This window comes from Armigeres subalbatus, chromosome 2, assembly GCF_024139115.2.
Source record: "Armigeres subalbatus isolate Guangzhou_Male chromosome 2, GZ_Asu_2, whole genome shotgun sequence".
In the NCBI taxonomy this organism is placed as follows: Eukaryota; Metazoa; Arthropoda; class Insecta; order Diptera; family Culicidae; genus Armigeres; species Armigeres subalbatus.
This window is the reverse complement of record NC_085140.1, coordinates 211515136-211539999: the sequence shown is the minus strand read 5'-3', so window position 1 is coordinate 211539999 and position 24864 is coordinate 211515136. Positions and strand designations below refer to the sequence as shown.

Below are 24864 nucleotides of genomic sequence, written 5' to 3'. Positions count from 1 at the left end.
CGTTAAAAGAGCTCCCAGTGTACTTTATCATTAATTACAAAGATTGTTAACTTTAATATGATTGCATATTGGTAAATGTTCGCTTTAAAGTAGCACCAATGTAGCTGTTTCACAGTTTACGAAAAAACAACAGTGTTCATCCGAAATCTTATATATAAAAATGAAATGGTCTGTGTTCGTATCCGCATAACTCGAAAACGGCTGGATGGATTTTTTTCATTTCTTCAGCAGAAACATTCGTTACAGTGTCTGCGCAACACACCATTTTCTAGTTTCCCTCCAAGTATTGTACGCAACACTTTTCGCTCGAAAACCTGGAAAGCTCTCCGGTCTCCCTCTTTTAATGTCCATGCTTCATGTCCATAAAGGGCCAATGGTAGAATCAGAGTTTTGTATATAGCAAATTTCGTTTCCGTCTGCATGTTGCGGGACCTAAGCTGGTTACGTAATCCGTAACAGGCCCTATTCGCAGCAGCAATACGTCTTTTCACTTCACGGGAAACGTCATTGTCACATGTCACAAGCGTTCCAAGGTAGACAAATGAACCGGTGCCAGCGAAAGTGGTACATGTTACATTGAGTAAATTTTACAGGAGACGCATTTTTCCGAAAACTTCAAAAATAAAATTCAAATTATCAATTTTCTGCATCTCAACTGTACCAACGTGTTATGACTGATATGCCTAAATATAGTAATGAGAAATTTGCGTTTCTTGTTTCTTGACAAATTTTAAGTTTGTTGAAACAAAATGCACATGTACCACTGTTAATGGGAGCAAAATGCAACATAACCCAAAAATCGTTGCCAGTAACAGTGGTACATGTACATTTATAAAATTATTTTAAACAGCAGTAAACCATCTTGAAATTCAAAATAGGATTACAATCTGTTGCGGAAACATCTATGTTGAACATTTTTTATTTCGATAAGCTGTTTTTAGTGGGTATAACTGCACATGTACCACTTTTCCTGGCAACGAAATTGTCATTGTGATATATACCAGAAATTAAACAATGCATATCTCCAGATTTAGTTGTCAAAAATCACTTTTTCGTTATTCCCTTACTAAACCTTTGCTCCCAGCAGCAGTTGGTGTAAAAAGCACAAAATCGACAAAAATGGTTTATGTACCACTTTCGCTGGCACCGGTTCAATACTTCAACAACTTCAAACACATCCCCATCAAGCACTTCCTCTGCACCAACACCACTAGGTCTTCCCCTATCCTAGTTAATGGTTAATCCTATCCTCGCCGTATCCCTCTTCAGTGGGACAAAAAAAACCTGCCTGGTATTCGCCGACGAAGGACTCCTAAAGCGGTTTCAGCCTGTAAAACAGGATACGCGACAGGATTTTGTACGCCAAGTTCAGAAGGGTGATCTCTCTGTAATTGGCACACTCTAGTATGTGCCCTTTCTTATAGATTGGGCATATGAATCCATCCAACCAGCCGGCTGGATAATGTGGTGGATTGATTGATGCAGCTGCTCACTTCCGTGTTTAAGAAGCTCGACCGGGATCTCGTCCTTCCCAGCAGCTTTACTGTTTTTCAGCTCGATTAGAGCCTTCCTAACCTCGTCCAGCGTTCGTGGTTCCACAGCTTGACCGTCGCCGACTATGACCATCCTGCTCCTTAATACACCTTCATTTTCACCGTTCAACAAATCTTTGAAGTGCTCCTTCCATCTGGCTGCCACCATAGTCTTGTCTGTCAGCAACAAATGGCGGGCACTGGCGCAGTTTTATGCCGCGCGCCATTGACAGTTGCGTAAAACCTCCGCATATCGTTTCTATCCATGTTCTCCTGCGCTTCAGCTATCACACTCTCTTCGTGTTGCCTTCTTTTCTACAGTGGATTTGTTTCTCTTCTGCCCTTGCTACACTGTGCCGCTCTCTGTTGGAACGGGTACGAGCCACTAGCATTCGACTCCTAGCAACATTTTTTTCGTCCATCACTCGCTGGCACTCCTCATCAAACCAACCATTTCGTTGGCGTCGCTGTGCAGTGCCCAACACTTCTTGCGCTGTTGTAGTCACAACTTCGTGGATATGGTCCCACAATCTTTTAACGTCGCCAGATCCGGTGGCATCTCCTATCCGCTCGTCCAGCTTCTAGTGGTACTGTTATGTAATTTGTGGACGCTCTCTAAAGAACGCTGGCTGGAAAGACATGTGGATATGGAACTTCTTTATTGTTAGTGGCAGTATTGCATCCCAGTGTACAGCTTGCAGAAGGAAGTTTATGGATTAGAATTCAACCATGCGTTCACTATTTGTTCCTTATGCAAGAGTGCCAATTTCCACCACACAAATAAAAAAGCGCTCACGAATAAGGGAACTAACAAGATCACGGAATCGGGAACAACAGTTACGTTTCCTTGAACGTTCTGGAAAACGTGATTTTTGTTCCCGAATTCATGAATAACATCAAGGTGTATTTTTTCTAATTCACGAATTCAGAAACGCTTTCTTGCGTGCACCTCTAATGCGTTTTGCGCTAGACTCATCCATTGAATTCCCCTGATTGTTTTTTTTTTTTCTTAAAACCGAAAAGAACAGATTCATAAAGTACAATCTGTAAAGGAAGCAATAAAATAGAAAGAAGGGTCGAGGTACGCGTGAAGGACATGAAAAGGATCTATGGTTAAGTTCTCCGTGGTGTCATTTATGGATTCACTTATTCGTTCACTACGACATCATTTTAAAACGATTGCTGAATACAATTAAAATATTTAGCAGCAAACTTGATAAGCGTGTGTCCAAATTTACACCACTTGTGAGATAATTTGCACCAAGCATGTTTTTCATTCCACCGAAATACAGTTTCGGTTAAACTGAGCTACACGAAACATTCTACGCGTCTCCATTAGTATGCAACTTACTATACTTATTCTTTTGGACTGCTAACTTCTAGTTTCATAAACTTTGAAGTCACAGCATGTAACAACTTGCTCTGTTTGACGGTATCCCGTGAGAAACCAATATTGCGAAATAGAATCACCGTATTTGGTAGTACAATGATTATCTCAAGATAGGTGCACAGATGCGTATTTTATGATGATGATAAGAAATCATCAAACAATCAACTTGTAGGTACCCTCATTGAAAGCTGACTTCCAAACCGCAGATTTCTCAAATCATCTTCAGCCCACGAGACTTAAGCGGATTGTGCACGTGCACGACAGACGAAATGAGTTGTATCTGATAAATAGATAAGATTGGCCAGTAGTTCCACTGCCTGATATGTAAACAGAAAATGAATTGTCATTTTGCTCAGGAAAGAATAAAACTGCAGACATGAACCTTCAGACAATTCATTCTAGTTTCTACTCTTGACATTGAAAATGAGACTTTCTGAAGTCATGAACCGCAGTATTTTTCTATTAATCCTAGCTGTTTGTACTACAGCCATCGTAAATGGAGCCAATATTATGATATTGTCCGGAGTTCCATCACCAAGTCACTCTATATGGTAAGGCTAATTGAACAAATCTAGGAACACCAATGTAACATTCCCATTTTTTCAGGCTTAGACCACTGATGAACGGTTTGGCAGCAAGAGGACATAATGTGACTGTAGTAAGTCCTGACGTTGAGAAGAATCCACCGAAAAATGTTACCTACATCCATCTGGAGAACATCTACGATGAAGTGTACAATTCCAGCGATCGCATAATGCCGGATTTTTTCGAAATGCATAAGAGCCCTTTGCAAACATTGGGCATGCTTGATGAGTTTTCAATAATGTTGTGCCAAAGTGGAATCAAGTCAAATGGATTCAAACAGCTTATGAGTTACCCAAAAAAATTCAAGTTCGATCTGTTCATGAGTGATTATATGTCCGGACCATGCCTCGCATCGTTGCTGATGCATCGTTTTGGAAATCCGCCTTATATTCCGGTTGCACCATACAACGCTTTGGCTACATCGTCGCCTCTTATTGGTTCATATGCATATTCGGGTGCTATTCCAAATCATTCATATGATGTTCCCGTATCGATGACTTTCATGCAGCGACTGCAAAACTGGTTTTACGATCTGTATGAAATAGTTAGGAAAGATGTCTACCTGTATCCAGAATCCGATGCCATAATCCAACAAATTTTCCCAAATGCTCCAAGTGCAAAAGATTTGCAAAGCAGTATCAGACTGTTGTTCATCAACACCAATCCTCTGATTCAGTACAAGGAACCTCAAATGCCAAACGTGATTTCAGTTGGTGGAATGCAAATTCGTGATCCTAAACCACTTCCTGAAGATCTGGACCGTATAGTAAATAAAGCGAAAAATGGCTTCATCTTATTCTCGCTGGGATCCAATGCCAGAAGTGACACATTGGGACCGGATCGAATTCGACAGATTCTGACTGCCATGAAAGCTTTGCCACAGTACCAGTTCCTATGGAAATTCGAATCAGATGAATCGAAACTACCGATGAAGGTTCCTGACAATGTGTATATTCGAGCCTGGATGCCCCAAAACGATCTGCTGGCACACCCCAATATTAAACTATTTATTACGCATAGTGGGTTGCTAAGTACCCAGGAGGCTATATGGAATGGAGTTCCTATCATTGGATTCCCCCTGTTTGCCGATCAATTCCGAAATATAAACTACTGCGTGTCTCTTGGGGTTGCAAAGAGGCTTATGGTTCAGTATCTGGACGCGAAGGATCTCATCGAGGCGATTAAGGACATTCTCAACACCCGCAGTTACAGTGAGAACATGAATCGCTTGTCTCGGCTTTTCCGCGATCAACCTGAGAGCCCACTAGAACGTGCCATTTGGTGGGTAGAATGGGTTTTGCGGAATCCGGACAGTGACATGCTCCAGTCGAATGCCGTGAAAGTGCATTGGATCCAGAAGTACATGTATGATGTTTTGCTGTTTGTAGTTACTATAGCAGTGTTAGTATTAATAATGATATTCAAAATAATATCAAAACTAATTGTAGGCTTGCAAACAAAAGTTAAGGTTAAGCAAAGTTGATTCAGATCATAAGACTTTTATATTTATTTTCTAATTTATTTGTAATCTGTAGTAGATCTTGAATGTAAAGTGTGGAGAGAGAAATTATTTTAAGGGAAGGTTTAGAGGATACCAAATGGCCCTTCAGCTTTAAAAACTCATTAGATTTGGTTTATTCAAATTTCTAATAATAATAAAATAATCGCTTTGACATTTCGCAACCTACCCTATACTTATCTTTTGCCTCACCACGCGCAACTCACGTGATGTCTGTGATGGTGTCAGGCCATTAGGCCGAAGGCCGTTAGGCCGAAAGCCATTTGGCCGAAGGTCATTAGGCCGAACGGTCATTAGGCCGAATTAGCAAAAAGAAACTAAAAATAGAAAATGAGAAGTTCCATCTTCACCTTACCCATTTTTCCTTCTATCTTCTTGCATCTTCCTTCTTCTATCTGTTTTATTCCTTCTTCCTGCTTCCTTCTTCCTGCTTTCTTCTTCCTTCTTGTATCTTCCTTCTTCTACCTGCCTCCTTCCTTCTTCCTTCTCCCTTCTTGCATCTTCCTGCTTCTATTTGTCTTCTTCCTTCTCCCTTCTTCCTTCCTCCTTCATCCTTCATCCTTCTTCCTTCTTCCTTCTTCCTTCCTCCTTCATCCTTCATCCTTCTTCCTTCTTCCTTCTTCGTTCCTTCTTCTTCTTTCTTTCTTCTTCATTCTTTCTTCTTCCTTCTTTTTTCTTCTTTCTTTCCTTTTCCTTCTTCCTTCTTCCTTCTTCTTCCTTCTTCTTTTTTCCTTCTACCTTCTCCCTTTTTCCTTCTTCCTTCTTCCTTCTTCCTTCTTCCTTCTTCCTTCTTCCTTCTTCCTCCTTCCTCCTTCCTTCTTCCTTCTTCCTTCTTCCTTCTTCCTTCTTCCATCTTCCTTCTTCCTTCTTCCTTCTTCCTTCTTCCTTCTTCCTTCTTCCTTCTTCCTTCTTCCTTCTTCCTTCTTCCTTCTTCCTTCTTCCTTCTTCCTTCTTCCTTCTTCCTTCTTCCCTCTTCCTTCTTCCTTCTTCCTTCTTTCTTCTTCCTTCCTCCTTCTTCCTTCTTCCTTCTTCTTTCTTCCTTCTTTCTTCTTTTTTCTTTCTTCTTTCTTCTTTCTTCTTTCTTTTTTCTTCTTTCTTCTTTCTTCTTTCTTCTTTCTTCTTTCTTCTTTCTTCTTTCTTCTTTCTTCTTCATTCTTCCTTCTTCCTCTTTCTTCTTCCTTCTTCGTTTTTCCTCTTCCTTCTTCCTTCTTCCTTCTTCCTTCTTCCTTCTTCCTTCTTCCTTCTTCCTTCTTCCTTCTTCCTTCATCCTTCTTCCTTCTTCCTTCTTCCTTCTTCCTTATTCCTTCTTCCTTCTTCCTTCTTCCTTCTTCCTTCTTCCTTCTTACTTCTTCCGCCTTTTTCTTTTTTTCTTCTTCCGTTCTACTTATTCCTCATTTCGCACTACTCACTTCTCATTCCCCAGTTCTCATTCGGCCTAATGATCATTCGGCCTAATGACCGTTCGGCCTAATGACCATTCGGCCTAAGGACCCAGCATCGTCTGTGATCATGTGGAGAATTTTATTATGAATGCGCAACACTGTCTATGATCGCATATCAGTCCCATCTTTGCTGGTTTTCCTATTCATATGGGATAAATTTGCGATTGATGACAGTGAACACCCGTACCATTTTGATTCAAATCCCTAACATTACGCATATTCTGAACAAATGCGTTATAACATCCAAAACTCTCAATAAAGTTAACGAATTCGTAGTTTTCTGAATATAAGTTTTGTCCGAGATTTGAGTCGAAACGGATTGTTGACAGATAGATTGAACTTTCTGATAACCATTGTCGTAGGTGTCCCAGGGTGTCCTCATAGTTGCGGTAGTTTAGTTTTTTGAAGAAACTACGATTTAAACGCAGATTTAAACAAAATGATGTTAACAAGGGTCCATTCGCAAATTTTAAATCGCCAAAATTGGAAATTGTTAACCCCCACTCGCTCCCTCGTAATGTTATATGTATGGAAGGAAACTCGCTGCTTAATACTTAATACTGTGATGTGTCCTTATTCCAATCAGCGCCTAATTCCGTGCAAGCAAGACAAAATAATAAATAATGAAGATTTTTGACGTAAACTACGTCTAAGAGGAAGACTCGGATACAGGGTGACAAATGAAAATTTCCAAATCCGAGACCGTCACGAAATCATGTAAGATTTTGATCGTTAATGACGCATTCATCTTTCGATGGATTTTTGAGATTAACATATCATCGACTCGGAAACTCTACACCAATTTTCTAGTTATATTGAAACATTTGATTATCAACGTTAAAGTAGGGTATTGGACCATTTTGGCAGCACCTCTTTTTCCCGTTCGCAACGTGAGTCTCATTCGGCCGTCGTTCAGTGTAGTTGGTTTTTGGGCTCTTCTTTTTGTGCGGTGCTTCGCACCAGTTTGCCACAAAAAGTAGGGCCAGAGCAGCGACCCAGGGGGAGAAGGCGGAGCACTGAATCCCTACCCCAACATGTGCGACATCTGGATTTGGTTCTAAACTGTAAACAACAGTGTTAATTCTCTACCACCTTTTTGTTATGGCGAGGCAATTTTTATGCACACTTTTGTTTTCGATATTTTATCAAAATTAAACACTCAATTATGCAGCAATATAACGATGTGATATGCTTGAGATACCTGCTTGATTATAGGGACTCGAAAAAGAATTTATTTGCAGTAACTAACCGAATATAAAAATGTTCACATTAACGATTGCGCCCTAACACCGGTTCTAAGCTTCGATGCAGAGTACACGAGCTTTGTTCGCCAGTGACAGGCGTATGAGGCCCTTGCAGCGACCGCAGTCGCGCAATGTTTGTGCAAGGATAAGATGATCGATTGTTAGCAACGGCAATGCAATGTCATAATGCGATAATCGCAATGCAAATGAACAAACATGTTCGATTCAAAGATAACTTAGGAGCGTGGTAAGCGATTTTATGATAAACTGCAAATTGTTAATTATATTTTTATTATTAAATATGCACCAAAATAAAGAGAATTCAATTTTAATTCAGGAAGTTTGAATGCACTTCAGATCAAGATTTTTTTATGTACAGGTTATCCGACTTCGTCAGTAGATGGGAATGACCAGCGGGGGGGGGGGCATACATTTTCAGCGCAAAACGTAAACAAACGAGCATAAATTCCATACAAAAATCCAAGATGGCTGAGTTGGGGATATTGACAAGTCGGATAACCTGTACATAAAAAAATCTTGCTTCAGATACTCTGTGGGTACAATCATGCGGGGCTTATTGTATACGGCTATAGCTTCGGAATGCATACTTTATTGAAATGGGCTAAAGGTTACAATAGAACTATTACTTTCTAGCTTTTAGATTCTTGCAATTATATTAATAATATGGTTGCACGAATATGTTATCCATAATGCCACTGCCAGATAGTGGGAGTTAGATTGTAATAAAATAGCACAAATACCCTATTCCCGTCCGCAGCGTTTACTACTCTGGCGCATCTCAACCGAATGGCTTAGTACCGTTATGACTCAACTCCCGAATATGACTCATGTTCCGAACACTGGCGTTTTAGCGCCCTAAAACTAAAACTGTCATTGGTTTTCCGCACTGATGATCAAGATAACAAACGAATTCGAACTCCTGTGGAGAAAATTACACGAATAAAGTTAAAATGGGCATTTAAAAGCTAAAGTTCGGAATATGAGTCATGTTCGGAATTTGAGTCAAAACGGTACATGGCTAGTATTTGTTGATTTCTAGTTGGCGCAACCGGGTTTTACCGACTCGCGCTTCTTTGTCGGACTCAACAATACGACTATCCCTCTCTGCCTATTCCTCGTCACTCCAAATAACAGAAGGCGGAAATTCTGCCAAAGGTCCAAGGTTCGTATTCTTCCACCAGTGATGACTCGACCATTTGGACAGAGGCACCTGTTTGTCCGTAACTAGAGCAGAGATTCTTTACAAGGTCCAGGACCCATGCGTATCGTCTCGCATCTGTCGTAAAATTGCTAAATCGTGGTACACGCACTCACCAGTATACACCCCCAGCAACAAACATATTGCACAGCGTTCACAGTAACTTATATATGCCCGAATTCTCTCACAATATGGTTGCTGCAACAAGATATGCTCAACGTGTGATGTTTGGGATATCATAACCATGTAACGCTAGTGAGTTATTTTTATTTCAGAATAGTATTATTCAATAATCATACTCCACTATTTCCACCTATATATTACTACAAATAAACTAGAATAGTGGTCGAAAATTTGGAATGAAACTGAATCCCTACTAATTTTACTCTAAGTCGAATGCAACAGTTGGAATTGCGAAAAGCATTATTACCACTTGGGGTTTTAAAGTTAAAATTTTTAGTTATCGTACCGTCGTCGGGGACACAACGGGTCAAATAGGGGTGAGAATAGGTCACTGTTTCAACCACATAGAATGCTTGTAGAATAGATTTAATGTATCTGAGAACAATAAAACTGAATTATAAGTGACCTTTTTGAACGATTTTGTTATCCGACCTCCAGACTGTCGGTGAGGGCTCGGACGTCACCCCTGAATACGGTATCCAACATTTTTTTATATTTTAAATTATGGTAATTTTTTTCTAAACCAGTGACATAAGTAATCGAATGAATTAACTTAAAATATGACTACATTCCTCAATGCACCAAACTGTTCTACGTAGTTTACGTTGGGCGGTCGTGTCTTGTACATAACCCTTCAGATTTTTAGCTTAGCTTATTGCACGAGACGAGCCAGTCTTGGGCTGAAAGTCTCGCTAATCTTCTTCTACAGGGAGAAGGGGTTGTCTGTACAAAACGAGCAATTCAGTGTAACTTATATTCATAACACATTAACTTTTAGGTTGTCGGCCTTTCACGTGGTAAAGAAACAGAAAACGACGGTCCTCCTCACAGTATTAATGTGATTTTTATACAGATGGAACCTTTTGTCAAGTTCTTAAACTTCGCTTAGCTCTCAAATATAAAAATAAAATTCTTTCAAAGGTTCTCATTTTGGCATTCATCCTCAACCGAGTTGCTCGCAATACGTTGGATTAGCCTGCCCCATTATTTCTTATTGGAAATTGGCAAGATCAGATTTTGGGAACTTTTTTGACAAAAGACCGCATTAAAATCAAGCTTATTTTTTAACTGATCCTTATCTTGATCCCTAATTTGTTCACAAAAAAGTGCGTTCTACGAGAAATCCTGTTCAATTGTTACCCATTGTGAATTTAACAGATCGTATTATGGAATAAACCAGAGGCACATGCACGTTCCGACTCTTGGGTAGGATAAATAGGAAAAGCCTATTCGGGCAACGTTCTGGTATTAACGATTTGCATAAATTCGTAGGTGTTTACAAGCCTAGACTGTTGTATGAGAGTAGCATCTCCGCTGGAATTCTTACTACAGAGACACTCTCCAACAGTCAAGATCTGTCCTGACCACGTGCCTGCGGCTGTTTTATGGGCAAGGATGGACACCATTCAAGAGAGGTGCCACAGGAGCTTTGCAACTGTTCGTGTGGAAGGCATAACAGTAGGAATCGTTTTGATAAAATACGGGAAACAGAAAAAAAAACATTTCAATCAAAGGTAATTGCCTATTTCCGGGGATTAAACCACCCGACTTGGACGTTAATTTACAATGTTATGAAAACTCATATGTACGTTATGTGGAAGATATTGATTTGGAAAATGTATTCGAGGTAACCACTTTCCCTTCAATGGGACTCGAACCCATAACCCTACAGTACGCTAGACTGGTGCTTTAACCAACTAAGCTACGAAGGACCTCCGTCGGCCGTCGCAACCTTGCGGGTACTGAAGGAGCTCGAGATTCCCAAATTGGACGCATAGTCAAATCACTCGCAATCCATTTCTCAAGCCAACACTTCCACATGTGTATAGTACACGTATACATTAGAGGAGCTTGAGTATTTAGAATGTCTGGCGGCTGTACACATTCTTCATCAGCAACTGTACTGATCAAGTGAGGTTGTGTAAGCTATTTGCCAGTCGGTCGTCAAGCTCAGACCCAACCGCATTGCGTAGGCAAGAGCACGCAACTCAGGTTCAGTTCAATCAAAGTTAATTGCCTATTTCCGGGGATTAAACCACCCGACTTGGACATTAATTTACAATGTTGTGAAAACTCATATGTGAATATGTACGTACCATACGATGATACTTTCTTGCCCAGGGAAATCGAGACCATTTCCAATCCGAAAATTGCCAAGACCAGCACCAGGAATCGAACCCAGCCATCCTCAGCATGGCCTTGCTTTGTAGCCGCGCGTCTAACCGCTAGGCTAAGAAGGGCTCCACTATAACCACTTAGGGTCGATTTCTTCATCTCCGCGTAGTGCTTAAACCAGGTTTAAGCGTATTGGTAAGCACCGCTTAAAAGTTAAGGTGGTTATACAACAAAGCCACAAATCGGCCATCTTGGAAACCACGTGCTTTTTCTAGTAAATTTTCAAGAGCACGAATTGAGAGAACCACAACGCCCATGGGGATGAAACATCCGTAGATCGTTTGTTTACTCATGCTAAACAATCGACTTTAATTTCAGCATTGTACGAAAATTATTACGCTAGATTTGCACTTTTGATTATAGTAGTAGAAAACCGTGTGGTGAATTTGAAATTCACCACATGGCTTGATTGTATAATCACCTTGAGCGAAGGTGAAGAAATTGACCCTTAGTGTACGAGAAAAGCTAAACATGCAAGTTCTTTTACTTTTAAATAACTAATAATCAAAAGCAATCTGACATCTCCGTCATATTTTTAAATTAATAAAAAAACCATAACAAAAAAAAATCATTTGATTGTTTATATTTTCTTTACTACGTTTTTGACCACTGACAGAGCACCAGGACACAAAGGCCAAATATCAGACCAATACAAACGATCATTGTATAAAAAATTACCTATGCCTACTACCACGCATAGTTCCCCACGGTTATCACTGATGTCGTTGGTATGCCGAAAAAAACAACAACATATGTACGACCTTGGCCCTGATGATTTTTGCCGACTCACGCGCTTATTTTTATCATTCTAGCGCCTAGAGTCAATTGATGGGAATCAGTTTCAATTCAGTTCAACTACCGGTGTTAAGCGACGTGGTCCGCGTGAAGAGTTGCTCCCGAATCTGTGCGCAATGAAGAATGCAGCAAGTGTTTTATTTGTCATCACGCAACTAGCAAACATTGTGTCTGGTGCAAACATTCTCTGTCTGTTCGGAGTAGCTAGCCCCAGCCATCATATATGGTAAGAAATTTTTTATGTTCAGTGTAAATTCTGAAACATCTAACGTCTACACAGGAATCGAGCTATCGCTCATGAATTAGCAGCAAAAGGCCACAACGTTACCATTATCTCAGCGGACATAGAGAAGAACACTTCGCACAATATTCATTATATTGAGCTCGAGGAAACGTACAACGAATTATACAATGGCCCACACAATATTGACTTGCTCGAAATGGCAAACGAGAATTTGTTTACAGCCATTATCTCGCTCTATAATGATTTCATTATCACTGAGTGTAGAGGTAAATACTTGTTGAATTCTAATGAAGTCAAACTACTACTTCGTTTTTTATATGGACAGGCATCTTAAAGTCCAAAGGCTTGAAATTCATTAAGAACTATCCTGATGAATTTAAGTTCGATTTGGTGATAAACGATATGACCTGCGGCGGATGCATGCATGGGCTGCTTCACAAGTTTGGTTACCCACCGTTGGTTAGTGTAACACCCTTCAGCAATCCACCCTACGTCACCGACGTTATCGGTGGGCACAAGCATGCTGCATACATTCCCTTCTACTCCTTGAGCTATGGTGTAGATATGACTTTTACGCAACGCGTTCATAATGCACTTCTGTATACAACTGATTACATGTGAGTATGAATGAATAGTTTTGGTTCAGGTGTGAAAAACAATTCTAAACTTAGGCCATATGTAAGATTCTGGAATAAACTGCAAGTTTTTAAATTTGTACAATGATACACAGATTTCACTTAAATTCAATTGAATGCTAATAATTAATTTCAGCAAGGATCATAATCTAACTATTCTCGTCCATTACAAGATACCGAACATTCTTCTGCTATCCCAAACTGGACCAGATGGTTCGCGACTATTTCCAATATGAGGATATGCCATACGTGCCGGACATAGATCGTCTTTCCAAGATAATTTTAGTCAATTCCCATTACTCCATCGATTTTCCTGAACCTGCACCACCGAACCTGATACCCGTCGGTGGGCTACAAATTCAGGAGCCCGAACCACTTCCGAAAGACATCGAAGACTTCGTTAATGCAGGCAAGAAAGGAGCTGTACTTTTCTCGTTGGGAACCAATATCAGAAGTGATCAGCTTGGCAGAGAACGACAGCAAATGTTCATCGATGCCATAAGCCAGCTTCCAGACTATAACTTCCTTTGGAAATTTGAATCTGAATTGGAATTGAAACTCCCCAGGAATCTAATTATACGCAAGTGGCTACCACAGAGCGACATATTGGCTCACCCGAAGATAAAGGGATTCATCACGCATGCGGGATTACTAAGTACACATGAAGCTAATTGGCGTGGTGTTCCAATGATTGGAATACCTTTTTTAGGTGATCAACATCGGGTGAGTAAATACAGATACTGTCGTATCCATGTCAACGTCTATTTTTACAGTTTTGATAGTAAAACCCTAATTTATGACTTCCCATTTCTAATTGCCAGAATCTTGAAAAGTGCATACGTATGGGAGTGGCCGAGCGAATTGTTTTCCAAACTCTATCGACCGCACAGATTCGCGACACCGTACATAAAGTGCTGGAAACACCTTCCTATCGAGAGAACATGAAAAAGGTGTCGGCGTTATTCCGGGATCAACCGGAAAAACCGCTGAATCAGGCCATCTGGTGGATTGAATGGGTACTTCGACATCCTGACGCGGAGAGCATAAAATCCCCTGTATTGAAGCTAGGATTCCTAAGAAGTAACGCGTTAGATGTAATTGCGTTTTTACTTTTGACGCCTCTATTGTGCATTTTAGTGTTGAAGAAATTACTTTGTAAAAAACGTTCTACTGATCCAGAAAAGAAAAACAAATGATTAACTGTATTGAATTTTTTAAACCTTCTCGACTCGCACCGCTGTAAAAAGTACAACAGCTTCGAAAAAAGCTCGCTTGTCGTTCACAAGAGAATTGGGACTGCGTGAGTGATACAGGACCATGCGAGTCCCTGAAGGTTAAAGCGTTTTAAACTTTCGAAAAGAATGGCCCTCCTTTGCCTTAGCAATTCTTACATATCCAATATTTTGTTAGATTTTCATACAGTACAATCAAATTATTGCCTAATTTCCGGGTGAATGACCATTCGTAATGAAAATAATTATGTAAAGACTCCATTCGATTTTGGCAACACTTTCGGAACATTTATTTTGCCAAAATCGAATGTTGCCAAAATCAAATGGTTTTTGTTTTCTCATGATATTTCGCATTTTTTTCATTTATTGTGACCAATAATCGAAGTCCACCTTTCTTCATTTGTCAGTTCACTTCCAGACACATTCATAGTCGGCTCTGGACTGTCAATATTCGATTGAATATTAGTCATTGAATATTTATGCACATTTTACAAATTGATAAATTATCTGAAATCTGAACACGTTTCAAATGAGTAAAGTTATTTACAACATAGAACTAAATCCGATTTTCGTCCGCGAGGCACTTTCAACGGTAAACATCAGCATAAACACTGCTAAATATGTTTTTTTTTTGCACATAGTAAGCACACTCAGTGACAGTCGAATGAATGAGTTGGTGGAGTAGTCGTTTGACTATGTCATTCTAGGTTTCAATATTCATGCGATGTTTGTCAAAATTCGGACAGAAGTTGCTTCATGAAGATGAATATTTTAAACTCTGATTGTGACACCACACACACTGTGATACTTTTTTACGATGATTTTTAAATCTAAGCGTTTACAATGGAAAAAGTTTTACGCTATTTTTTACAATTGTTTTACGTCGGTTTCCGGGTCCAACAATTTTGACGTAGAACTACATCTGTCTTTTTTATATTGGGGTACACTCTACGATTGCAAGAAATTGAAAATCGTCACGAAAATATGATAGACTTCGATCGTTAATATCTCAGCCGTTTCTCTATGGATTTTCAATTTTCTTGGACCATTCGATCAAGGAAGAGTCAACGCTTCATACCTGATGTACACTGAAGCCGTTTGTTACGCGGAAATTTTTACAGGAATCGTTTTTTATGCGACTTTTTTACACGCGAGTTTCTGAATTTCCGCGGTTCCTTCAGACATACTTCAAGATTTACGCGGTTTTTTACTTTGTTTTAATTTACGCGGCCCATATATTCCGCGTAAAAACCGAATCTAGTGTGTTACAATATCTATGTATAATAATATTTACTATTAAAAACTTGCTAACAGTTTAGCACCTGCCCAAGTAACCACCAAGCATTAATTAATACATGTAATCAATCACAGATCAGCATATTCAATGCTAATTGCATTAGATCAGTTTCAACGATGTAAAGATGCATTTATTCATCAACTGTCAAGCAACGATACACTAGTTCAGCGTTACGAATGCAGCGATGCATTACTTATGTTTTATTTCAACATGTCAAAGTAATGAGGCATTATTTCGGTCGTAAAAGGGCCTTTTTCCACTTTAAGTCAGCTTTAATGGCTGTATTATTTGCAAGCATATATAGCTCCATGGTTACTTGGGTGGTTTCAGTGAATCAGTCAATCTCGTAAGTGCATCGCAAGCTTCTTCTTCCATAGCACTACATTCCAACTAGAACTTGGCCTGCTCTTCAACTTAGTAATTTATTAGCATTTCTTTAGTTATTCATTAATTTTTTTTTGTCCGCCATTGCAGGGCTTTTAGCTGGTGCAGTTCGTTTATGCTATCTTAAATGTGCGTTTTCCTTGGAAAGCTTAGGGCGTTTGACGGTAGCTTCTTGCTTACGTCTGTTGATGCCAGTAGAGGGGCTCCGAATCTTCTTCGCTGTTACAGTGAAGGCGTTCTGGTAAACTTTCTTTGGCTCGTTTTTGCTGATTCGTAGGTGTCTGCCGGAGTAAATGCTAAGTCCGACGCAATTCACGTGAAGGAATAATTATTATTATCAATAACGCCGTTGACAGCCCAGCTTTCGCAATGAGTTTTTCTGTAATGAGCCACCTAGGGTTTAGACTGACTTAGCGACGGGTGGTAAGTCTCTGTAGCAGTTTGCGTCGGTGATGGTTGCAGCTGTACACTATCAGCCAGGCTTGTGCTTTTCAAATTGTGTAATCGATCATCATTTAAAATAATGTAAACCTAATTAATACCAATTTAATGTCAACAATGAAGTTCAATCGGATGTTTGGCATTGTTACCAATGCTTCGAATCGAGATACAATTATCGAAAGATTTTTACTCTCTAGCGAGTTTTTATCAATTGGTAATTTGGATATGTGAACGCTTGAGTGTGTTGTTCATCCTCGATTATTTGAAAATTTTATTTTTATCCTCATTTTCAAATGATGGTCCAATCTGCTCATGCTTACTCAATCTCAGGAGCATAGGATAAACATCGAAAGCAGATTCAGGCTGGGCTTGAAAAACGCTTGCTTTGGTTTCATCGCACAGAATAGTCGAAAACCTGTACATTACATACAACTACGTAGTTCAACGTCACCTTTGCGTACAACCGGATTGGGCTGAACCTTTGAGTTTTTTTACAAGAATTTTGACATTTAAGCGTTTTCCTTAAAAAAAATAATCGTAATTTTCTTACTTTTTTTTTCATCGGTTTAGGGCTCTAACCAGTTTTCTTTACAAGGAAAATCAGATTTACGTGGTTTATGATTTATTTATTTATTACCAGACTAAGGCCGGAATGGCCTGTGCTGCACATAAAAGTCTTCTCCATCTTCTCGGTCCATGACTGCACGTCGCCAACCACGCAGCAACCGCAAGTACACGAATTCTTCAACAACCTCGATTTCGTCACCACCAATACAAACTCGAGGTGGGAGGCTTACGTTGTCCTATCTTGAGCCACTTCCTATCATGTACTTCGTCTTCGACGTGCTTCGCTTTTCTGTCTGATGTAACCTTCCTCCATCCACACAAAGTTACGTGCCATAATATCAATGTCGTCGGCGAAACCAAATAACTGCACGGACTTCGTGAAAATCTTACCACTCGTGTCAATCCCTGCCCTTCGCATTACTCCCTCCAGAGCGATGTTGAATAGCAGACATGAAAGACCATCACCTTGCCGTAACCATCTACGTGTTTCGAAGGACTCGAGAAAGCCCCTGAAACTCGAACTACGCACATTACCCGATCCATCGTCGCTTTGATCAACCGTGTCAGTTTATCCGGAAATCCGTGTTTGTGCAATAGCTGCCATAGCTGGTCCCGATCGATTGTATCATATGCGGCTTTGAAGTCGATAAATAGATGATGTGTGGGCACGTTGTATTCGCGGCATTTCTGCAATACCTGACGTACGGTGAACACCTGATCTGTGGTAGAGCGTTTACCCATAAATACCGTCTGGTACTGCGCCACGAACACTGGTGTTAGACGGCGCCATAAAATTTAGGAGAGTACCTTGTAGGCGACGTACAGCAATGTGATTGCGCGGTAGATGCTACAATCCAGCTTATCGCCCTTTTTGTAAATGGGACACACGACACCTTCCATCCACTTCTGCGGCAGAACCTCATCCTCCCAAACCTTGATAATTACCCAGTGCAGCTCTCTCTGGTAGTTGGTCAACTCCAGGGGCTTTATTGTTTTTCAACCAACCGATCTCCTCCTGGATTTCCTGGAGATTCGGAGCCGGAAGTCGTATGTCCTGCGCTCCTAGGTTCATTAACATACCGCCACCGTTGTCTACCACATCGCCATTCAGGTGCTCTTCGTAGTGCTGCCGCCACCTTTGGATCACCTCACGCTCGTTCGTAAGGAGGTTCCCGTTTATGTCCTTACACATATCAGGCTGTGGCACGTGGCCCTTACGTGAACGGTTCAACTTCTCATAGAACTTTCGTGCGTTATTAGCGCGGTACAGTTTTTCCTCCGAAAAATCGAGTTTTGTCTGTTCCGCGCCCGTTTGTATCGTGCCTCGTTGGCCCTCGTGCGGTGTTGCAGCAATCTCGCCCATGCTGCATTCTTCTCCTCAACTAACTGGTCATATTCGCCGTCATACCACTCGTTTCTCTGATCCGGGGGCACCGTGCCAAGTGCAGCGGTTGCGGTGCTTCCAATGGCGGATCGAATATCTCTCCAGCCATTTTCAAGAGATGCTGCGCCGTCGAGAGTTTTGAGCACAGGCATACTGCAACGAGGTAGTGGTCGGATTCAATATTCGCACTGCGGTAAGTGCGGACGTTCGTGATGTCGAAGAAGAATTTACCGTCGATTAGAACGTGGTCCATTTGGTTTTCCGTTTCTTGGTTAGGTGATCTCCATGTGGCCTTGTGGATATTTTTGTGACTTCGGATTACCATTCCGCGGGAGGCTGCGAAGTTTATGCATCGTTGGCCGTTGTCATTCGATACGGTGTGCAGACTATCCGGTCCGATGACCGGTCTATTCATTTTCTCCCTACCTACCTGTGCGTTCATGTCACCGATGACGATTTTGACGTCCCGCAGTGGACATCCATCGTATGTCTGCTCCAGCTGTGCGTAGAACGCTTTTTTCTCGTCATCGGGTCTTTTTTCGTGTGGGCAGTGCACGTTGATGATGCTATAGTTGAAGAAACGGCCTTAAATCCTCAGCTTGCACATCCTTGCTTTGATTGTCTGCCACCCAATCACGCGTTGGCGCATCTTTCCCAGCACTATGAAGCCGGTTCCCAGATCGTTGGTGGTGCCACAGCTTTGGTAGAAGGTAGCCGCACGATGCCCGCTTTTCCACACTTGCTGTCCTGTCCAGCAGATTTCCTGCAGCGCTACGACATCGAAGTTGCGGGGATGTAATTCATCGTAGATTATCCTGTGGCAACCTGCGAAGCCTAGCGACTTGCAGTTCCATGTTCCAAGCTTCCAATCGTGATCCTTTATTCGTCGCCCAGGTCGTTGCCAATTGTATCGAGTCGAATTATCTTCTATGTCGTTCGTAATTGTTGTTTTTAAAGGCGGCGTATTGGGCCTGCGCAAACCTCCTGTCTCGTTGGAGGGCCGTCGTGTCAGGGCTGTTTAGCGTCCCACCTAACGCCAGGACTTGGCTCGTGCGCTTTGAAAGGCACACGGTCGCTTTGGCGAAGCCTACATCCGGATACATGCAGCTTTTTATAGAGGTTCAACAGGGCCCACTGTCAAACCCCACCACATCCTAGGCAGGCGCCACAACTCGCAGATGGCCTGGGGAGGGATCGTGAAGCCCTTGGACATAGTCCCTGCTGCCCCCAAATTATATGGAAACTATTGAAATGTAATTTAATCCTGATTAAATGAACTTATGTTGATTGTAATGTCAAGCACCGCAAGGATTTGTAACCTTTTTATTACGGGATCGATAAAATACTTATGAAGGGCTATGAAACGTCTTTGGTTGAGGTTGGGCGTATTGCGCAGGTACTTGTTAAATTAATTTGTTTCACGACTTTTCGAAAAAGCTTTATTACGTGTTCTCTGTAATATTTTTATATGACTACACACGGGAAATGCATTTACCACTTCCTGGACTACCAAATAATACAAAGTTTGCATAAATTGCATTGAAAAGTAAAAAGTTATCAAGGGTATTGCCTACAAGAAACATAAGCTTTTTATACAGATACTGTATTAAAATAATACAAAATATTAATATTTCAACACCCTTTGTAATGATTTCATAAAAATTCATGGAAATATAAGTTATAAACTAGATTTTTCGTAGTTCGAAGTTTACACGGATGAAGAATTTTTTCAAAGATTTTCGTAAAATGCAATAAGAATTGTTTGAAACCTAGAATTTCAACGAGTTTATTTTATTTGTCACAAATTCCTTCAAATTGAAAAAATAAAAGAAAATATACGGAGATTCTTAAAAAACAGATTGATAGAAGTTCTAAAATTCCGCAAATCGCAAAGCTGAAAATCCAAAGAAATACAGAATGATTTTTTTTTAATTCGCAATATAAATCGTAAAAATAATAAGAGAATCTTTTTTTAATTTTTACTTTTCGGTTAATGTTCTACTATTTCACAATTCACATTGTTGGATTTAAGTAAAATTATAAATGCCCTAATTTGACAAATAAAACCACATAATTAGAAATGGTTGCCCATTTCCAAATGAATTACTATGTGAAAATGAGGAATACATACATCATTACCAGGTTTTTAACTAAATCGGATTTTTTTTAAATTCAATAATATTGGTCCCGCAAATATTAAAAGTGTTCTATTCTTGTTGGAGTGTTTTCAACGTTGGCCCCAAGAGTTTGGCGATTTTTACGGGGACCAACCCGACCCACCGCACGCTACGGCGCGGCGCTGCGCTGGTCCTTACCCATGATGAATTCAGCCAGTTAACGCGCTTATTTTTATCATTCTTGCGTCTAGAGTCAATTGGTAAGAATCAGTTTCAATTCAGTTTAACTACCGGTGTCAAGCGATGTGGTCCGCGTGAGGAGTTGCTCCCGAATCTGTACACAATGAAGAATGCAGCAAGTGTTTTATTTGTCATCACGCAACTAGCAAACATTGTTTCTGGTGCAAACATTCTCTGTCTGTTCGGAGTAGCTAGCCCCAGCCATCATATATGGTAAGAAATTATTTATGTTCAGTGTAAACTCTGAAACATCTAACGTCTACACAGGAATCGAGCTATCGCTCATGAATTAGCAGCAAAAGGCCACAACGTTACCATTATCTCAGCGGACACAGAGAAGAAGACTTCGGACAATATTCATTATATTGAGCTCGAGGAGACGTACAACGAATTATACAATGGCCCACACAATATTGACTTGCTCGAATTGTCAAACGAAAATTTGTTTACAGCCATTATCTCGCTGTACAAAAATTACTTTATCGCTGCGTGCAGAGGTAAATACCTACTTGTTCAATTTTTGTAAAGCTTATCCACTACTTTGAATTTAATGCTTGGCAGGCATCCTTAAGTCCAAAGGCTTGAAATTTATTAAGAACTATCCTGATGAATTCAAGTTCGATTTGGTGGTAAACGATATGACCTGCGGCGGATGCATGATAGGGCTGCTTCACAAGTTTGGTTATCCACCGTTGGTTAGTGTAACACCGTTCAGCAATCCACCCTACGTCACCGACGTTATCGGAGGGCACAAGCATGCTGCATACATTCCCTTCTACTCCTTAAGCTATGGTGTAGATATGACTTTTACGCAACGCGTGCATAATGCACTTTTGTATGCAACTGACTACATGTGAGTATTGATAAACAGTTTTGGTTTAAGTCTGAAAATCGTTTTCCAAAATTGCCGTTATGTAAGAAAACTGAAGCAAATTAAGAGTTTTCAAATTTGTAGAATGATACACAGACTTAACTCAAAACCACCTGGAATCATAAGCTATAGTATAACTAATCTCGTGTTTTATAAGATACCGAACATTCTTCTGCTATCCCAAACTGGACCAGATGGTTCGCGACTACTTCCAATATAAGGATATGCCATACGTGCCGGACATAGATCGTCTTTCCAAGATAATTTTAGTCAATTCCCATTACTCCATTGATTTTCCTGAGCCTGCACCACCGAACCTGATACCCGTCGGTGGGCTACAAATTCAGGAACCCAAACCACTTCCGAAAGACATCGAAGACTTCGTTAATGCAGGCAAGAAAGGAGCTGTACTTTTCTCGTTGGGAACCAATATCAGAAGTGATCAGCTTGGCAGGGAACGACAGCAAATGTTCATCGATGCCATTAGACAGCTTCCAGACTATAACTTCCTTTGGAAGTTTGAATCTGAATTGGAATTGAAACTGCCCAAGAATCTAATCATACGTAAGTGGCTACCACAGAGCGACATATTGGCTCACCCGAAGATAAAGGGATTCATCACGCATGCGGGATTACTGAGTACACATGAAGCTAATTGGCGTGGTGTTCCAATGATTGGAATTCCTTTTATTGCTGATCAACATCGAGTGAGTAAACACAAATGCTGTCGTATGCACGTTATCGCCAATTTTCTAATTCGCGCACTAGCAAAATAATTTTATTACAATGAGGATAGTCTGCCTAATTTATGACTTCACAATTTTTTTTCAGAATTTGGAAAAATGCATTCGTATGGGAGTGGCTGAGCGAATTGTCTTTCAAACTCTAACGACCACACAGATTCGAGACACCGTACATAAAGTGCTGGAAACGCCATCCTACCGAGAGAACATGAAAAAAGTGTCAGCATTATTCCGCGATCAACCGGAAAAGCCGCTAAATCAGGCCATCTGGTGGATTGAATGGGTACTTCGACATCCTGATGCGGAAAGCATAAAATCCCCTGTATTGAAGCTAGGATTCCTAAGAAGTAACGCGTTAGATGTAATTGGGTTTTTACTTTTAACGCCTCTGTTGTTTGTTTTAGTATTGAAGAAATTACTTCGTAAGAAACGTGCTCAAGATTCAGAGAAGAAAAATAAATAATCAAATGTATCGAAACTATTTACTCATTTTTTTACCGGGATATCAGCATTTTTTTGGAAATTTGTGCGGAGATTTTCGCAGCCGAGCTGTGCTGGCATTTTTTGGCTGAAACTGGCCAATTTTTTTTACTGAAAATCAGCAAACGTATTTTTTTGCCGGAAATCTGTTCTTTATTTTTCTGAGTAGACGGCTTTGTAAGCTTCAGTGTTCCTCTTGTTGCCTCAACGATCATTACCTATTTTTTGGAACTTTTTTGAAGTAGGCATAATGTTTACCCAGGGCCGGATTTAGCCAGAAGGGGGCCCCGGGGCCAACAGGTTGTGGGAGCCCCAAAATGTACAAAAAATGTTGGTTTTGGTACATAAGAATTGTGGGGGCCCGGGGCCACGGCACCCCCCCCCCCTAAATCCGGCCCTGTGTTTACCCTACTACTCACTTTATTTAGTCTATCTCGTTCAACTGGCGTTACCATCTATAAAGCGGAATCCATTATTTCTGTTGAACACATTAGTTGGCCAAATTTTCTTAAATTAAGAGCACAAATGCCGTTCCAAAATCCAAGGTCAAAATCATTTACACTCATTCAAAAGTTCCTGGATTTGTTTTACTTGTTTGTTTAAAATAAATTAGGTCTGATTCACCCTCCTTACACTAGCGATAAGATGTGCGACTATAAAGCAAGACCATGCTGAGGGTGGCTGGGTTCGATTCCCGGTGCCGGTCTAGGCAATTTTCTGTTTGGAAATTGTCCCGTCTTCCCTGGGCATAAAAGTATCATCGTGTTAGCCTCATGATACACAAATATGATACACATGCAAAAATGGTAACTTGGCTGAGAAACCTCGCGGTTAATAACTGTGGAAATGCTGAATGAACACTAAGCAGCGAGGCCGCAATGTCCAAGTGGGGGATGTAATGCCAATAAGAAGAAGAAGAAGGTCTGATCGCGCAATTATTATTACCGTTTTGACTCAAATCACGATCATGACATCCGTTTTAAATGGTCATTCCAAAATTCTGTTCCTTATTAAATTCTTAATCCTCCGTCTGAAAAATCGATTCTAGTTTTAGGTTAAAGTCGTCAAATCGCATGTGTCCGGAATATGAGTTATGTTTGGCTTTTGAGGACTCTCTATTCCTTTGCCATAACATATCTTATTGAGACAACGGCCTACCTATCACTTTTAGCAAATATCAATTTTGGCAAGTCAAATGTGAACTCAGTTTATCAATTATTTTTTTGCCTTTCTCGTATACTAAGTATACGGTAAAGGCTATATGATCGCTCCAAAAACAAACTTTTTATAGAAGGCCCGGAGACCCATAGTGTTATATACCAATCGACTCAGTTCGACGAATCGAGGTGATGTCTGTGTGTGTGTGTGTGTGTGTGTGTGTGTGTGTGTGTGTGTGTGTGTGTGTGTGTGTGTGTATGTGTGTGTGTGCGCAAAACTACTCAAAACATGTCACTCATTTTTCGGGCACTTATCCTCAACCGATTTGCTTACAACAAGTTGCATTCGATGCAGAATCCTGTCCCATTGTTTCCTATTTGAAATTGGTCAGATCGGACTATGGGATCAGAAGTTATGGCCAAAATACAAATTCATACGAAAAAATCGCGTAAAAAATGTCACTCATTTTTCGGGCACTTATTCTCAACCGATTTGCTCGCAACAAATTGCATTCGATGCAGAATCCTGTCCCATTGTTTCCTATTTAAAATTGGCCAGATCGAACAATGGGATCAGAAGTTATGGCCAAAATACAAATTCATACGAAAAAATCGCGTAAAAAATGTCACTCATTTTTCGGGCACTTATCCTCAACCGATTTGCTTACATCAAGTTGCATTCGACGCAGAATCCTGTCCCATTGTTTCCTATTTAAAATTGGTCAGATCGGACTATGGGATCAGAAGTTATGGCCAAAATACAAATTCATACGAAAAAATCGCGTAAAAAATGTCACTCATTTTTCGGGAACTTATTCTCAACCGATTTGCTCGCAACAAGTTGCATTCGATGCAGAATCCTGTCCCATTGTTTCCTATTTAAAATTGGCCAGATCGGACTATGGGATCAGAAGTTATGGCCAAAATACAAATTCATACGAAAAAATCGCGTAAAAAATGTCACTCATTTTTCGGGAACTTATCCTCA

The 24864-nt window shown here is 40.5% G+C and overlaps 1 protein-coding gene and 1 pseudogene across 1 annotated transcript; both read left to right on the top strand.

Annotated features, from left to right (window-relative positions):
* The first annotated feature begins 3312 nt into the window (after nucleotides 1-3312).
* LOC134215604 (uncharacterized) lies at nucleotides 3313-14168 on the top strand. Its single transcript, XM_062694755.1, has 8 exons — nucleotides 3313-3473; nucleotides 3529-4985; nucleotides 11399-11418; nucleotides 12102-12310; nucleotides 12365-12594; nucleotides 12654-12945; nucleotides 13137-13686; nucleotides 13785-14168. Exons 1-8 carry the CDS (start codon nucleotides 3346-3348, stop codon nucleotides 14157-14159), a joined length of 3261 nt encoding a protein of 1086 aa, XP_062550739.1. The 5' UTR covers nucleotides 3313-3345; the 3' UTR covers nucleotides 14160-14168.
* A 6402-nt stretch (nucleotides 14169-20570) lies between these two features.
* Nucleotides 20571-23394, top strand: LOC134215590 (UDP-glucosyltransferase 2-like; annotated as a pseudogene).
* The last annotated feature ends 1470 nt before the right edge of the window (nucleotides 23395-24864 follow it).

Excerpts from the sequence above, each read along its gene's own strand:
- LOC134215604 (XM_062694755.1), top strand. The coding sequence starts at position 3,346 with ATGAGACTTTCTGAAGTCATGAACCGCAGTATTTTTCTATTAATCCTA. Across the intron at positions 11,419-12,101 it reads TGCTTAAACCAGGTTTAAGC|CGCCTAGAGTCAATTGATGG; the intron begins GTATTGGTAAGC and ends TTATCATTCTAG. Across the intron at positions 12,311-12,364 it reads AGCCCCAGCCATCATATATG|GAATCGAGCTATCGCTCATG; the intron begins GTAAGAAATTTT and ends ACGTCTACACAG.